The sequence below is a fragment of the Heterostelium album genome (genome assembly GCF_000004825.1).
Source record: "Heterostelium album PN500 unplaced genomic scaffold PPL_contig15, whole genome shotgun sequence".
Taxonomy (NCBI): Eukaryota; Evosea; class Eumycetozoa; order Acytosteliales; family Acytosteliaceae; genus Heterostelium; species Heterostelium album.
In genome coordinates, this window is record NW_008805092.1 from 453,204 (window position 1) to 471,382 (window position 18,179).

The following is an 18,179-nucleotide window of genomic DNA, read 5'->3' on the forward strand; positions in this document are numbered from 1 at the left end:
GTAATGAATCGAGATTCCGATCCAGCCGAAATTCTCTTCTTTGGCAGAGATACTCAATAAGGGAGTTAGGTAGGATTTAAGGATTATCTGATTTCAAAAATACATCCTGCCAACACACCACCACCAACCATCTTTCACTTTTAAGTTTTTAAATTTGCAACGTTATTCGCCAAAATTGGAAAACAATGGAAATATGAAAATCATATAAAACTTGAACCACCAACCCCACCTTCTATCACTGTGTGAAAAAAAATATCATTATCAAAATGAAATCAAACTGACTGATTTGACAAATTGTTTTGATTTTTGTTTTGATTTTTTTCGTGACAAAATTGGTTGGGGGTATCGAATAATTGGTGGTGAAAAACATTGTTATTTTTATTTTGTTTTTTTTTTTGTCAAAAAATATTTATTATTAAGATGTTTTGAATTTATTGATAGATGGTATTCATCGTTTAAAGCAATTATTAAGTAGATTGTAGAATAAAATTATTAAAAAGTGGTACCACTCTCTCATACTAACAAGATTTATTTTAGCAAACTATGGTTTTGGTCGGCACAAGAGTTGGATGAATGGTTTTAATTAATTTTATGAATTCACTGTTTGTTTGTTGTTTGTTTAAACCATCGAAAAATAAAACCGTACTAATTATAATAAAATGGATTTGGTAAAACAAGTTGATTTATTTAAATTTTCAGAATAAAATATGCGGTATCGAGATGGCTTAGGGGATGGTAGAATAAAAATTTTTATTGCTTTTGAAAAAATCAATAAACTATAAACTGATGATTGACGGTAGTAAAATTAAATGAAATGTGTGTGTATTGGTCCCAGAGCCCATCTACAACCACGCTCTAAATTTGTTATAGTTGTTTACAGGTTGTAGGACGGTGTGTGTGGGGATCCATAGGATTAATTTCGGCAATACCTAAATGAAAGACTCTGGCATCCACAAACCAGTGTTGATCGCCATTTGTAAATCGTAGTTCTTTGCCTATTTCAATGTTTGTCAATGTACAATTGTTTTTTTCTAGAATATTGGTCACTGGTGGAAATAACATTTTATTTCAGTTGTTGTAACCTGTGAGTATATCGTCAGCTTCCAATGTAAAAACAACAAATTGTTCTTCCGCAATTTTTTAAATAAAGAGGAGACGAGTGCAGTTGGAATTTGATTTGAGGTGTGTATCCGTATAATAACAATTGTTGTTTTCAAGCAATTGTATTTAGTGTAAGGACAGGACAACCATTGAACACTTGGTAATTGTCTCCTCATGTGAATGACACCGGTTGGTTTGTTGGATTGACATCGGTTAAAATCAAACCAAACCAGATTAAAATATCAATCAATAAATTAAAACAAGGTTAGATCTAACCATTACCAGACTTTACCAGAAAGAATGGCCCAATTATTAAATAATTCAATAATTAAATTAAATGAATTAAAAATATCTTCTTTATAAGATTATTATTTTCTAATTGAGTTGACTGGTTAAAATAAATAGGATTCGTTTTTTTTTTTTTAATAGAGACTGTGAAATGTTTTCAATAAAAATCGGTGAGATAGGTTCTGGTTGACTCTGGTGTATTTCGGAATTTCTGGTACAAGAATAGAATGAAATTTGGGAAAATCGATTCGAAATACAAGAAAACAGAGTGGTCGTTCGCAAAGTAATTCTTCCGGTTGGCTCGATCAATAAAAATATCCTGATGGTGATGAATTGCATTTCGTACACATCTAAGCAAATCTTTAACACTATCATATTTATATTGTACTGTTACACCTATTTTTGGTTTATATTTTTAAAATAAAATAAATAAAATTAATATCAAATAAATTAAAATAAAATAAATTTGAAAGAAAAGAAAATAATAACTAGTTACCTAATGTTAATTCAGATAATAAAATTGGTTCCAATAATGTATCCCAATTGGCGCTTAGGAATGGCTTCTCATTGAGTGTGTTGAGGAATTTCAGTGGTAATTTCTTTGCTGCCTGTTGTACTTTGTCGATAAATTTCAGCTTGTGTTCTGTGCTCCAAAAGAATGGGTGACGCAGTACCTGTGTGATATTGAGTCTGGCATCGGGATCGCGGACAATCATGTGCTTGATCAGATCGATTGCATAGGGATCGCTAACTACTTGCTTCTCCAACAACATTGGCTTGTCAGTAAGGATATTGGCGACACGAAATAGCTTATCTCCGAATGGATGTGAACCGCCACTCAGAATATAAAAGATGAGACAGCCAAGCGAGAAGAGATCGATCGACTTTGTCTTGCGCTGCTGTAGCAGCACCTCAGCCGGATGATAGCCGCCTTGTCCCGACGGCGAGTGAGTATAGGTGAACGATGCCTCCACGAGCATCTTACTCAGTCCCATATCCGATATCAAAAGGTGTCGGTCTTTATAGAGTATATTCCTCGGATTCAAATCGTTGTGAACAATGTTATTGGCGTGCAAAAAGCTTACACCTTCAACCATATCCTTTATCAACTCTCGCTTATCTAGACTATCGAATAATTGTCGATTCCTAATGTTATTGATACTGTTGTTATCTTCAACTAAATCTTGGAGTGATAGTTCGCAGAGTGTAATACCGAGATACACAAACATGTCGTCCTCTTCTTGATCGATATAACGCACCAGATTCGAACAATTGGAATTTGTTAACTTTATCAAGACATCGATCTCCTTTGATAGAATATCGTTGAATGCCTTTTGCATTTGTTTCAAAGCAACCGGTACCTTGTCATTCCAAATACCACGATACACCAATGTTCCATTGCTACCTCTTCCAATGATATTCGACTCCTTCCTACTGAATTTAAACTTTCCAACTCTACAATTAAACTCTTCGATATTTAAAGATGGCGACGGCGTCAGAGGTTGTACAGCTGCAGGCGAAACAGTTGGAGTCGGTGTTGTAGTTGTAGTTGAATTTACTTTTGTCGTTACATTTGAACCTAAATCAGCCCTTGTTTGCATTTTAACTGTTAACTTTGTACTATCACTATTATCTTTAGTAGTATCTATAGGTTGTATATTCAATGCTTTCTTTGTTGGTGAACATATTGGTTTGTTAGGTTTATGTTTGTTGCTATTATTATTATTACTGTTATTTTGATTTCCATTATTATTGTTTCTAGTATGATTATTATTATTATTGTTATTGTTATTATGTGTTATCTTTGATAGGTGTGGTGGTGATTTATTATTTACAATATCAGATGTCGATGTAGTTGAAGATGCTGGTTTCTTAATACTCAATGTCTTTAGAAATTGATCGCTATCAATTTCCTCGGCTGTGGTGGCATCATCCGATTGATCATCGCTAGACACAAGCTCTTCTTCTACTGTAATCTTTGGACTATTTAAGTGTACATTTGTTGCTGTTGTTGTAGTTGTTGTTGTTGTTGTTGTTGTTGTTGTTGTTGAAGTAGTTGGTTGTTTCTTCTTCTTACTGTTGTTGTTATTATTATTGTTATTTCTCTTTTTCTTTTTCTTCTTTGATAACTTCTCCAACTTCTCAGTATTAATAAGATCATTGATAACGAATTCAATCTCGACTTCGTTGAGTTGCTTGACTTTGTTGGCCTGAGGTGAACCATTACTATTGGAGTGATCATTAGCTTTGTTGTTGTTGCTGTTGTTGCTGTTATTGTTGTTTGATCGATTCGGTGGAACATACGTTGAAATCCGATGTTTGTAAAGCACCATGTTAGCGGGAGTACAATGCTCCAGTACCGCGTCCAACCTAGAGTAGTTCACCAAGCTATATTCATCTTTATACTGAAGAAGATGAATAACATATTCCGTAACTCCAAGCAGCATAAACAATTCCATGACAGTGAGTGTCTCCCATTTTCTAAAGGGATGGTCGTCTTTGATGCTCTTGGCAAGTGAAAAGTAATTGAATGGATCGTTGCAATCGTTTGACTTTGCCAGCGAACTATACACTTCAATCCAACGTTGAATATTTACGTTGAACTTGTTTCGGCTGGGTATCTGTGTGTTGGTGTTGATTGCCGCGACAACGAGGAATCCAAACATAATGTTGGTTCCGCTTAGTGACATCAGTGGAACGGTTGGCTCGTAGAAGATCGGCCATCCCGCAGGATCGAATCCGAGCTCCGACGAATAGACCTGAACCAACGCGTTGTAGGAATGCATCTGCGCGCCGAGCACAAGCTTTCCCACGATGCTGCTACATATGTGTCGCCAATGCGGCGACTTGTTCTTTGGGAAGTTGAACCTGTGAAATGTATACAAAATGGAATCGTAGCAGTTGTGATGAATAAAAGTCGAGATGATACCGCAATCGATGTCGCGCTTCTCTGGCGGACATTCCGCGCCAAGCAAATGCAGTGGGCGCGCCAGCCCCCAAGCGAAATCGTGATCACGCAAATGCTTTAGAATATCAAGATTCTGAAGTGAGAGTAACACTTCGAGTGTCTCTGGATAGTGTGGCATTGAATTCGCCATGTTCTTCAGCGCGCCAACACCGAGCGCATCCAAAAGCGCCGACAGTATCTCCACATCGCCAGAGTGTGCAGTCGACCAAAGCAATTGAGAACTGGAATTGTTTTGATAGTATTTAGGGTAAGCGGTTAGTATGAATCGCGCGATTTTCGTTCGGCCAAGTCGGCACGCCAAGTCCAACACCGTCGGAAAGTCGGCACCAACCTCCTCCTGGTACAACAGCTGGAACAGCTTGAGACAGTCGCCATGCAGAACAACATATGCAGACAGAGGAAGCTGTGCACTTCGCCCATAGAGATGTGAGAACAACTCTAGTTGCACCGGATACTTTGGTAGGTAGACGGTGGCCGTTCCGCTGAGTAGCTGTTGTCGCTGTTGCGGCGACTCACAGCACTCATTTAGAATATACTCAACGAGCCGATAGCGCTCCTCGAACAACGGTAACGACAAAGGATAACACAACCATTTAATAAAAAAGTGATTCAACTCTGAACTACATAAACTAAACACACAGAACCACGCTTTGAATATATCGATCGCATTGCTCAGCCCGTCTGACGGTCCGCCCTTCAAACTCTCCACCAACAAACAAAACAAAATAGATTTCGGTAAACCAAGTAAACATTTAGATATTAATTTCTTTGATACATCAGTACTTAAATAATTATTTGGTTAGTAGTTAGTTAGTTAGTTAATTGTTATGTTTTACTTTGTTTCTTTCACTTCTTGAACGCTTACATTTGGTCACAAAACAATAGCGATGGAATAGGCTGTGATAGACTCCAATTGAAAACTATTTCAATTCTAACGAGATAGAATAGCTCCGCTAGTTTTGTGTTTCTGATAAGTGAGGTTATTGAGAAGGGAGTGTAGTGTTTGTCAGAGGTTGCCAACGATGCAAATCCAGATTTTTCATCCAATGAAAATCCAAATAACTGAATTTGTTCGGGTGTGAAACTTATTGTCAAATCAGCTGCGACACCAACAGCAGTTTTGTGATTTGCTGTGCACCACTGAGCATTGACTTTTTCAACTAGATGTTGAATTACCTCGTTTATAGGCACCTGATTCAAATCGTTCTTTATAAGTGCTAATCTATCGTCGTCTACGTCATAGTCATCATCTTCATCCCCAACACCACCACCAATATTAAAATAATCCTCTTCTTCCTCTTCTTCCTCCGCATCTATATCTACATCTAAATCTTCTATATCATAATATTCATGTTCACTGTTACTATCTCCAGTTTTACTACTACTACTACTCCTATTATTATTATTATTATTTATAAATATATTATATTCTTTACTTTGATTCATAACATTTAAAACATTATCATTTAAATTGCTGCTATTATTATTATTGTTAAAAGCTTCTTCTTTTTCATTAAAAGTACTACTATTTATATTTATGTTTATATTCTTTTTGTTACTATTATTACTATTATTATTATTATTTTTACTATTATTACTATTATTACTGTTTTTACTATTACTGTTATTGTTGAATGTATCTTCTATACCCTTCATCTTCTCTCTGTCTCTCTCTTGAATAAGTTATTAACTCTATAATATTCCCATGGGAATTGAATTCAAACCCCAACAATTAAATTAAATTAAATACATAAAAATAAAATCAAAAAAATGACCTCTAATTTCAAATTGAATTGAGATTAACAATATAACTGAGTGGTAAAGGTAAAGGTTTTTGGTCAAAAGGGTTGTTTATTACAATAAATAAATAAATAAACATCATACAAACAATAAATTAATAAATAATTCAATTTTCAATTAAATAAATCTCTTTTTTTTTTTTTTTTTTCTTTTTTCTTCTTTACCCAGTAATCTCTTTTTTTTTATTGAGGATTAATAACTATTAGTTGTTCAATAATATAATTATAAAAGAGATTAAAAGATGTATTAACACAATGAAACATACAGAATTAAAAGATTTAGACAAAGTTATTACTTTTTTTATTGAAATTGAAGTATTGAAATAATAAAAATATGAATGTCCTCATATATAAAGATAATAAATATAAGATATGAAAGTAGTTTATTTTGTTGTTTTACGAAATAATTGATAAAATAATATCTTTTTCTAAGCTAATTAAATAGTTTTATATGATACACAACAAACAGTTTACATTTTTATTGTTGCATTGTTTTGTTGTTGTTGTTTGTTGTTGTTGTAAGTATTATTCTTATATTCTCAAATTTAAAATATTGAACAAACTAATAGTGTAAATATAAAAGATAGAATAATTTATCAACACAATATAGTATGAATCAATAATAGAATAACAAGTTAAAATCAAATTATAAGTTGATTTGATCAACAACTTAAATATGAGAGGACTCTTCTTTCGTTTTTTTTTCCAAAATGTAGATGTAACGTTTTTTTATGAATTTTCAATTTTTTGTATTTTTAAAATTTTTCGCACTAAGTCTCACTACTGAGACACACCCACCAACAGCCTCAAATCATATCCTTAAAACTCTTTTCTCTCCTTTTCGCTCTTCATATCAAAAGATGGTATGATATTATAACTCTATACACACACATACTACTACTACTACTCAAGACAATCAGCAGGTTGATGATGCAGCTTAGATAGAGAGAGATAGATAGAGGATGTCAGATAGATACACAAGTGATGAAGATAGATAGATGATAGATGAAGATTAAAGATGTAACAGGAAGAAAGAATAACCTCGATCATCTGTCTTGAGTAGTAGCAGTGAGTCGATACAGTATCAAACTAACAAGTTAATTGAATTAAACAGGCACGTGGTCCAAAGAAGCATTTAAAGAGATTAGCAGCTCCATCCCACTGGATGTTGGACAAATTGTCCGGTAAATGGGTAAGCCAACCACAACAAAACCTAAGAAAAATGAAAAAGTGTCACATATTAATAATAGTATTATATTATATTATATTAAATTTGTATAGGCTCCAAGACCATCCCCAGGTCCACGTAAGTTGAAGGAATGTCTTCCACTCTGTATCATCCTCAGAAACAGATTAAAGTATGCCTTGACCAGAAACGAAGTCACCAAGATCGTTATGCAAAGACTCGTCAAGATCAACGGTGTCGTCAGAACTGATGTCAACTTCCCAGTTGGTTTCATGGATGTCGTCTCGATCGAGAAGACCAACGAGAACTTCCGTTTGTTGTTCGATACCAAGGGTCGTTTCCAATTGCAACGTATCCAACCAAACGAAGCCAAGTTCATCTTGACCAAGGTCACCAAGGTCGAGACTGGTCTCCAAGGTATCCCATACCTCCACACTGACAACGGTCACACCTACCGTTACCCAGATCCAGCCATCAAGATCCACGATACCGTCAAGATCGATTTGGAGACCAGCAAGATCGTCTCATTCGTTCCATTCGAGCTCAACAACTTGTGTATGATCACCGGTGGTCACAATTTGGGTCGTGTTGGTGTCATCACCAACCGTGAGCGTCATCTTGGTTCATTCGATATCGTCCACGTCACTGACTCTGTTGGTCACTCTTTCGCCACTCGTCTTTCCAACGTTTTCATCATTGGTAAGGGTTCAACTACTTTCGTATCCCTCCTCGCCGGTAAGGGTGTCAAGAAGTCACTCATCGACGAGCGTAACGCCGCCCTCAAGAAGAAGGGAGAAAAGATCGAAGTCGTTGCTTAAACTCTCTTTCCAACCTAAATAAAATTTAATGCTTTAAAAAACCACAATCATCTTGTTACAAAAAAAAAATATATATATATATCTTATTTGTTGTTGTTGTAGTTATCAAAACAAGTTATTTATTCATTCCTAATTTCCAATCAAGACTATATTGTCACTTTGAACATCACCAACGAAATGTTAGTTTTTAAAATAATCTTTATAGTGAGAAATAATTACTATCAATTAAAACTTCATAACTTTATATTATTATTTAATCACTTCACTATGAATTTTTATAGAACTATTAGCTTGTGTGTGGAACTCCATAATAAAATATAATGGGGTATGCATTTACCAAAATCGACAGATATAAATATAGTTATGTAGTTTTCTTTACAATTGCAAATTGATCAATTCGATATACTTTTCTCTTTGCATCATGCTATTGGTGGACCAAGGTTATCCCGATGTAGCTTTAAGTGTTTATATTTTACCCTTAATCAGTCTTTGAAATGTAATGAGATAAACTAAAAAAAAAAAAAAACACTTCCATTTAAAGTATTATATGATATCAATCAATTAATTAAATTAATGGATAATTGACAAACAAAATAAACAATCAAATCAAGAGACACCACTCACTCCCTCATAACGAGCTATAATTAACATAGAAACGCCCGATGTTAGTGATTAGCCACCATATCAAAATACTGAAATCACATAATGTGGTAAACTTTTAGATCTGTGTGACATCGAATCAAGTTCATCATCGAAAGCGCAACAACCTCTTATGGAACTAAATATTCAAAATCAATTTTAAAACAAATTTATTGCTTGTTTAATATTACATAAATTTTATATAAGATTCTCTGTGTTGGGTCGTCAACTGTGTTGTTAGGATAACAATTGATACGAGGTAAACAAAACAAACACTTGTACGAAATTCAAGTCCATTGTTAACATTTATGTAGTAAACTTGGAGTGGGTGATAGGTGAGGTTTATCAAACAAGTCATTTGATTTTGTTGTGAATCAACTTTCTCAGTGTGGGTTCGAAAAACTAAAAACAAAAAATTAAACATCATCAAAACAACAATATTTAATAGATTTTTATGTTTTTTTTTTATTTGAAGGGCAGATTTTTGATTGTTTTAATTAGACATCAGCTGCATCCTGATGAGCAAAAAAACAGGTGCCACCACTATGCTTGAAAAAAGAAAAAATCCCCACAAAAACAAAAAACATACATTGAAAAACAGTTGTTTTTAACAAAGTCCACTTGTCTATTGCATTAATTTTTCAACAAAATAAAACAAATCAAAATAACAACAAACTAACAAATCAAAACCAACAAAAGTATTAAATAATTTTATCTATCTAGAAGTAATACACATAATATGTGTGAATGAAAAGAAAGACAGATATACAGATTTAGAATATTATTAAAAAAAAAAAAAAAAAAAAGAAAATAAATAACTTATTTTTTTCATCCATTCAGTCGTCACCAATCCACAAACATAGTTGGTTGATCTATCTATAAAGGGTAATAGCTCAATTATCAACAACCATCATATGAAGCATTTGTTGATGTGTGTGTTTTTTGTGTTTTGTTAGTTGGTTCTCCTCTTTTGTTTGACTCCGCCATCCAATATTTTTTCCTAATTCTAATTTTTTGTTGTGTTTTTTTCAGCAAAAACAAAAAACTTTCATTCATTTATTCACAATTTAAGAAAATTAGCCCCCAGGACGAACAAAAGATATTTTTGCTCAAAAAAAAATTCCAACGACTTGGAAAAACAACCACAAACCAAAAAAAAAAAAAGTGAAAACAAAAAAACAACATCATGATCGTTGCGTTGGCAGTGGTTTTCTCATTAATTACAAAAAACAATTAAGAGAGAGTGGGTGTTTAGTTCGATATTTTCTATTCCAACAACAGACCTCTTTTTTTTTTTTTTGTTTTTGTTTTTCAGCACCACACACCAACACTTTTTTTTTTTTTGATGTAGGTTGGTCTGGTACCTGGTCATAAACTTTGTGATAGCCTCGAAAATTTGTTTGAGGTGTTAAGAGTGTTTTGTTTTTCCGGATGTGTCAAAATAACTACATCCCCACCACACTATACTAATTAATAGGAATAGTAAACTTTTTTTTAATATTTTTGTTCATAACAGACGAGAAACACAAAAAAACAAAAAACAAAACATCATCCAAACAACCAACAAAACATTCCAACAATTCTCATCTTATCAATTTTAGTACTTTCTTGTTATATATATAAAATAGATAACACTATTGGAATTAATTAATTAATTAATTTACCTATCTCAATCTTTGGATAGGATAAAAAAAATTAATTAGTAAAAGATATTTTCAAACAAAAAAAAAAAAAACAAAAGGTTGGATATATTTTTAAAGATTAGTTTAGTTTAGATATAAAAAAATAATAACAAAAATAGAATAATTATAATTATAGATATATATTTTTTTATAAAATATATTTTTAAATAAATTAGTACTAATTCAAAAGTCAATACTATAAACAATATTTTATTTATTTATTTATCGTACCAATAGTTATTTTAAGACAACACACAACCATTAAAGTTTAAACTAAGTAATACTCTTAGGGGGGAAAGGACCTCTGCACCGCCTTGAACATTAAACAGGAAAGAATTCATTTTTACCAAAATACATTTTTTATAGGTATGTAAATTAATCATTAATAGTCTTCATCATCCTCACAACAATAAACAAATAAGCAAACACCGATAAACATGTGCATCATAACAACCTTTCACACAACATACAAGAAAAAAAAAAGAGATATATAGTGATAAGTTAAAAATAGTAAAGATAAAGATAAAGATAATCTTAACACTTTATTCTTATAATTGATTGCTATAGAAATTATAAATGTAATTTTTCAACACTTATTTCATTTCTATGCAATATTTATTATCAGTTCATTTTTACCATATTTTGTACAATCACGACACTAATCTCAACCCGGGTTGTCATTCAAATAATTCTCTTAAAACAATGCCCATTACTCTCCCTAAATAACAACAACAACAACAACAAACACACATCCATCATTCATGAAAAACAAAACAAATCACCATAATTTGAATTGAACACTACTACCAAATCAGTCTATTGTAACCTTTTCATTTTCAAAAGGTAAACAAATCATTATATGATTAATCGATATTACAACAACCAACAAGGTTGCATAAGCAATAAAACATGATTTCCATGTTTTAATTTTCGATTCTTGGATATAAATCCACCACTTGTTGCCTCAATATATTTTTGTAAATCCACCCCATATTTTCACTTCAATATTCATTCTACCCTTTCGCACTCCTAAAGGGTGTGAATGAGTGAGTGGTTTTGTTGATGATCAAATAAATAATAAATAAACACACATATACCACACCTATGTTATTATTCTTAAAACAAACACACAATCAACAACAACAACATTGAATAATTCAAATTATAAAATAAATGAATCGATATACTTAAATGGTCATTATTTGTTTGATTTCAAGTGAACCACTCATCATCACCTCCCAACTTGTTGAGTTTGACAACAACAACATTATGAGTGTTGATTCACTATATCTTTATATATAAGTTTTTCTTTTTTAGTACGATGATATGTACCGAGTGGTTTATATGTATGTCATGTTTAGTTTGATCAATATTATATTATCACTGTTACGAGTTTGATGTTACTTGTTTGCTTCCAACTACCCGACCCACCATAGACATTTTATTTTTTTCAGTGCTACAAGTTTAAAATTGTCAACATAGTAGTTATAATTTAAAGTCACTTAAAAATAAGTAATGAAATAAATTTATTGTATGTTGCCAAGATCAACAAAATTGTTGATACTTGTGGTTTTAACATCATTTCATTTCCATATATATAATATTGAAATTATAAGTAATAAATGTGTGTTGTGTGCGTGTGGAGATGTGTGGTAGGTACTTGTTGCTTTGATTTATAATTATATTGATGAAGATATACTAGTTGTAGTTGTTTAAATAGTATAATTAAAAACTTCAACAATATAACAATCCAACCAACCAACAACTAACCATCCATCATCAAACCCACCTCACTTAAAACAAATATAACACCTTTAAAACAAATAGTGTTTGTTTTGTTTATATTTGTTTGTTGTTTGTTTGTTTGCTGTTTTTTTTAATTGATATAAAAAATTTCCAACTCCAAAGCAACCCAGAAAAAGAGCTGCTTAAGATGGAGCTCATCTCTATCCAATTTTTCACTTATCCTCTCTACTCCCAATTTTTTATCGTACCTTCTTCATCCAACAACCAACTACACAAACAACAATTATTTATACAACATCCAACTATTTACTAACTTGGTCCATTTATTTAATTATTGTACTATAATATTTATTTATTTATTAAAAACCTCTAGATTACCTCTTCATTCATTTCCAGTTTACTCAAAACAAAAAAAAAAAAAAAAAAAACTTTTACAAATTTTTAATATTTTACTAAATATTTTTAATTTGTTTAAACAAAAGAAAAAGTAATATTAATTAATTGCTTTTTTTTCTTCTATTTATTTCAATAATATCAAATTGCCACTTCTACTTTCAACTTCCAACTCCAAAATTTCAAATTTCAAATTTCCATTTGGCAACCAACACTTTGGTTGACTCCAATCCACTTTTTTTAAAAATATCAATTTAATTCTTTCCTTTCCCCCACTTTTTTTTATTTAATCACAATAATAATCGAATAGCAAAAAATGCTCGAATCCAACTTAAATCATACTTTACACAATTCCACCGATACATCCGATCTCACCGTCCAGGATTTCGAAATCGTCCAATCAAAGACCAACGATCTCGTCTCGATTCAATATTTCTGTAATAAATCCGGTGAGCCTGTCTACTTCCCCGATCGTACTCTGGCAACTCTGTTCCAAGTGAATCTCTCTACATTGCGTGGTCGTTTCAATCGTCTCACCAAAAAGTATGTTGGTTACCGTCTGCTCATCAGCGAAAAGTCAAAGTCACGTATGACTTCGCTTCACTTTATAAATTGGGACAACGCTGGACAACAACTGGCAAGTGCCGCCGCTGCCGTCTCCTCGGCCACCGGTGGTAACCACTCACCGATCATCGCCAGTGACTCAACCAGCTCGTCCTCGCTTGGAAGCAGCGGAAACCGAGTTCCTGCTGCCGCCGCTCCTGGAACACCGGTTGCCTCACAACAGCTGGACGACGACCTCTCCAACAACTACTCGACATCGCTCCACGGACTGGTTGCACTCAACCACATCACCCTTGTAAATTATGCATTATCCGAGTGGATCGCTCACAACCACGAGCGTCTCGGTACTTCACTGCGTGAGATCGAAGCAAACTTGAGTCGTGCACAACTGACATACACACGTCAAGGTGATGTCATTGTACTCCAACAACGAAAATACCAACCTGGATGCAATCCATCGATCGCCAACTCCTCATCCAGTTCCACATACTCACCGAAACTGTCGGCACTGTCATTCTTGGCTTCGTCATCTTCAGCGTCGTCATCACACGCCGCATCTTCCTTCAACAACAGCAGTGCTCCTGTCACACCAAGAACCACTACTAACGCCAACACCACCAATACAACTACCATCAACCTCAACAATCCAATTCTATTCAATGGACAACAAATCAATCCAACCTCACCAGACTCCTCCTGCAATACCTATTCACTTGCTTCGTTCATCAGTGACATTGCTTCACAACATCATCATCACCAACAACAACAACCAACACCCTCACAGTTGTTCACTAAATATCAAATGGTAACACCAAACCCCAACTCTGCTGCATCACCTTCGTTGACATCGACTTTCCGTACATTATCTCCCCCATTCCCCAATTCGACAACCTTGATGTACGACCGTCATTTCTATGAAACCGTCTCGCCAAGTCCATCGTTCGGAAGCACAGTTGTTTCGCCAAGCGGTACACCAACCAATGGCAATCCAATTCATCACCAACAACACCACAATAATCACCATCACCTCCTCCACAACCAAAATGTCGACATCGCATCGCTTCTCTCACCAAATTCCTCCAAGAAAAGAACAAGTCTCGACTATACTTCAATCAACAACAACAATCCAGCCAACAATGGATATTCATTCTCCTCGGATGGCAGTGACAGTGAAGTTTCTTCGCCATCGATGCCACTGAAGCGTGCCAAGCAAGATAGTCCAAACCATAACTTTAACTCCAACAACAACAACGCAAGCCATAACACTGTTATCAAATGTAAACTATACGACCAAGAATCCTACAAGAAAGTCGACATCTCACTCTACAATGGATTCATTCCACTGCGTGAAACCCTCTCTGCAATGTTTTCAATTGGTCACTCCTTTGTCATCTGCTATCAAGATTCCGAGAACGACATCATCGAAATCAACGACCAAGAGGACGACTGGTTCGACTTTTGTAACTGCGTCAGAAAAATCGTTATCAAACCATCGAAATCCAGTGCTATCTCCTCGTTGTTGTCACTGATGAACAGCAGTGCCCATAGCTCTCCGTCTCGCCCTTGCTCTTCCTACATCACAAAGTCGATCGCACCATCGCCTTCTTTATCTCCAAACTCTGTTGTCCCAACCAGCACCGGCTCACTCGTGACACCACCGTCCATGGCTCTAAAGAATATCTTGTGCGAATAATTATCTATAATAATCTCTAATATCTATGTATTATTATTATTATATTTGATGGTGGATTTGCATCAATAGGGCTGAGAAGGTTTGACATGTTGTTACGGTCCATACATTCAGAATCAACCAATCCTACAATCATAATTTCAACTGTCGGTAAACTGTTTGAAATTATATCAAATTGTATCAGGTTTTCAGAATTGGATTGACAATGTCTCTAACAACCAACTCCCCATAACAAATCAAATCAACCAACATAATTATATAACATAACTCAACAACAACAACAACACAACAACACAACAACAACAATCAATCAATCAAAATTCACACCACTCACCAAACATCATCATCACCACCCCTTCTTATAATTTTATATTTACGAATATATATAATATTATAATATTTCATTCCTTGAATCCAAACCAAAAAGATACCAACATATCTTTGGTGACAAGAATGAACAACCAACCACCAAACTCTACGACAAAAGTATATTAACTTGAATTGGAAATTGTAATTTCCTGTATTCATTTAGAATTGCTTTGCTTTCCCACCACACCAAATACCAACACCAACCTTCCACCCAACCCAAACCAACTAACTAACTCTATAGAATCAATTCCAAGCAAAATCCATAGAGATTGTTGTCGAAAATCATAATAAATCATTATTATTTTCATTGTTTTTCCTTTACTTCACAATCCCAAATTAACAAAAAAAAAAAAAAAACTTGTTCTTTTTTTCTTTTCTTATTTGATTCTAAGTTAATTTTTAGATGGGCTGTAGTGCAAACAAATTTGTTTTAATCTTTTGACGATCGAAACAGTTGCTGTTTTGTGACTCCAGAAAACAAACTTGATCTACAATGAAACGAATGAAAAAAAAAAAAACAACAAAAAATATTCTGATAATTCGTGAGTTGCTAAATTAAGATCCTGGTTATTTTTTGCTTTATTCATTAATAAATTATAAGGTGGTGTAAAAGTATATTGACTTTTTCAAAAAAGTTTTGTGCATTGTGGTTAACTTTATTGGGGACTTCAAACACATTGCCCCACACAACTTCATCTGTAAAACACTTGATCATAGATCATCTCACCTCATTCAATTAATGCAGATAGAACTACGAATTTATTGATCGATTGACACCAAAGGTATTGGGGGTGTTTCACTATTCATTCGAATTCCTAACTGTCAAAAAAACCGCAATATTAAATTTATTCTCATAAATAATTCGTAAAAAAAAAAAAAAAAAAAACTAGATCAATATTTCGAAAATATTTTAGGCAAGTTATTCATATTGAGGGAGTGATGGTTTGATTGAAAAAAAAGATTTGTCTATTTTGGATGTATGCCACGATTTACCCCCTAACGTTTTCTTACTTTTAAAGCATATTAATTACATTATAGTATTTGGCAAAGAAAATATAATTTGATTGATAATTTTTGTGGCGCACTGTATCAACTCAATCAACATAAGTCCACAATCGACAATCTTTATTGTTTTTTTTTCCAATCCATCACACACACACAAACATATATAATGTACAAAGCAAACATATATCTCTCTTTATGTTTATTTTTTTTAATTCAAAATGTAATTTCTCAAAGTATGTATAATATTTGATTGATTTCAATGACATTAATAATAATGATTGATTTGTTGAACACTGTGTTAATAGATAGTATTCCAGTATGGAAACCAGCTTCTTCTTGTACAGAAAATCAGCCATGCTATTTTGACGAAATTTCGAATTGGGAGAATAATTTGGCGCCGTGGTTGGACACCAATTCAGATGCACAGATGGGATCGACAGCACAACAACAATATATTATTATAAATCAAACATTACAGCTTGGCGGTATCAACATTGGAGGACCTGTCAATTTAGTTATCAATGGACAAGTTTCATTCTCTAGACTAGCTCAATTGAATCAAGTCAGAATAACTGCCATTCCCGACCCGAACAATCCTCTGTTTTTCAATGGTGGTGTCAGTGCGACAGCATCGACAATCATAGCAACTTCTATCTCACTAGCTGGAACATCAACTATATCAACATTATCGGGTTCATTTGTTGTTGTTCTGGGTAACCTAACAGTGACCAACACACTCTTGGTCACCGATATTCTTAATCTCTACCCACAATCCAATCTTGGCTTACAATGCCAATATGTAAATATTTCAAATATAGATCAAGCCGACCAATCTATATTATCAATCCAAACACCAAATCTAAGTGTTGGTGTCATCAACTCCTTTGGCCAAGTAAGCATAACCGATTCTCCCAATGTAGTGGTAGCCAATTCATCACACCTTTCCACGCTTGTAATGAGTGGAAATACACAGATTAATTTCACTGATTCCGAAATCCTTGATATCAGAACCAGTGGTTCCCAGCCAATTACATTAACACTCGTTGGAATGTCATCGATTGGATCTCTTTCGTCATCGCCATTGGAGAATATCCATATATTTGTAACCGCCGATTCAGTGTTACAAATGAGCTCAGGTGTATCTCTATCCACCAACACCTCCAGTATTACAATGGACGGAGCAACAGCATACCTCAACAAACTATCATCGAAATCAATTCATTTAAACAACCAAGCTAGTTTAGTTCCCCAGGGTAATCAATTGATTGGTGATCTCGTTATAGACGGTGACTCGAAATTCGTAAACATTCTACAAAACGATACTTACAACGTCGATGGATCGATCTTTGTCAACAAAGGAATGTTGTTGGCATACGCTGGCACAATGGTTGGTAAATCAATAACCGTAGGTAATGGTACCTTCAATTTGAACTTGAATGGTTTGATTAGTGTTGGAGATTCGCTGAATTTGACATCCGAGTCGACTCTGCTCATCCAACAGCAACAAAACACCACCGACATAACCGAACCTTATATCTTTGCCGAAACAGTGATTCTCGACGGTTCAGTTCAATTTGAATTCGCTAGCCAATTGAACGCCGACCAAGAGTATTGCATCATCCAAGCAAAGGTAGCTTCACTCGGCAAGAATCTCAAACTCTCTATCGCTTCACCTCAGAACCCTACTTTTGCACCTGAGGACTACAGTAGCTTCAAGCTCAGTGTTGTCAAATCAAAAACAGACTCATCCTACAAAGATTGTGTTATGCTCACCACAAAGTCACAAAGCGATAACAATGATGACGGTGGACTAAGTGCTTGGAAGATTGCAGTGATAGTTGTTGGTGGTGTTTTATTTGTTGCTCTTTTAACAGGTTTAATTATTTTCATTTACAAAAAAAGAAAAATATCAAAATAAATAATTTATTATA

General features: G+C 34.0%; 3 protein-coding genes across 3 annotated transcripts; 2 read left to right on the forward strand and 1 right to left on the reverse strand.

The window, feature by feature from the left end:
• Positions 1-929: 929 nt before the first annotated feature.
• On the reverse strand, positions 930-6,013 carry irlA (putative protein serine/threonine kinase; the record flags this gene model as incomplete). The annotated part of the gene is made up of 5 exons (XM_020577234.1): positions 930-995; positions 1,736-1,785; positions 1,886-2,005; positions 2,375-3,657; positions 5,223-6,013. 5 exons carry the CDS (start codon positions 6,011-6,013, stop codon positions 930-932), a joined length of 2,310 nt encoding a protein of 769 aa, XP_020432908.1.
• Positions 6,014-6,887: 874 nt separating this feature from the next.
• Positions 6,888-8,160, forward strand: rps4 (eS4 family ribosomal protein; the record flags this gene model as incomplete). Its single annotated transcript, XM_020577235.1, has 2 exons — positions 6,888-7,019; positions 7,438-8,160. 2 exons carry the CDS (start codon positions 6,888-6,890, stop codon positions 8,158-8,160), a joined length of 855 nt encoding a protein of 284 aa, XP_020432909.1.
• A 4,776-nt stretch (positions 8,161-12,936) lies between these two features.
• On the forward strand, positions 12,937-18,166 carry PPL_06377 (Putative nuclease; the record flags this gene model as incomplete). The annotated part of the gene is made up of 2 exons (XM_020577236.1): positions 12,937-14,644; positions 16,554-18,166. 2 exons carry the CDS (start codon positions 12,937-12,939, stop codon positions 18,164-18,166), a joined length of 3,321 nt encoding a protein of 1,106 aa, XP_020432910.1.
• Positions 18,167-18,179: the final 13 nt, after the last annotated feature.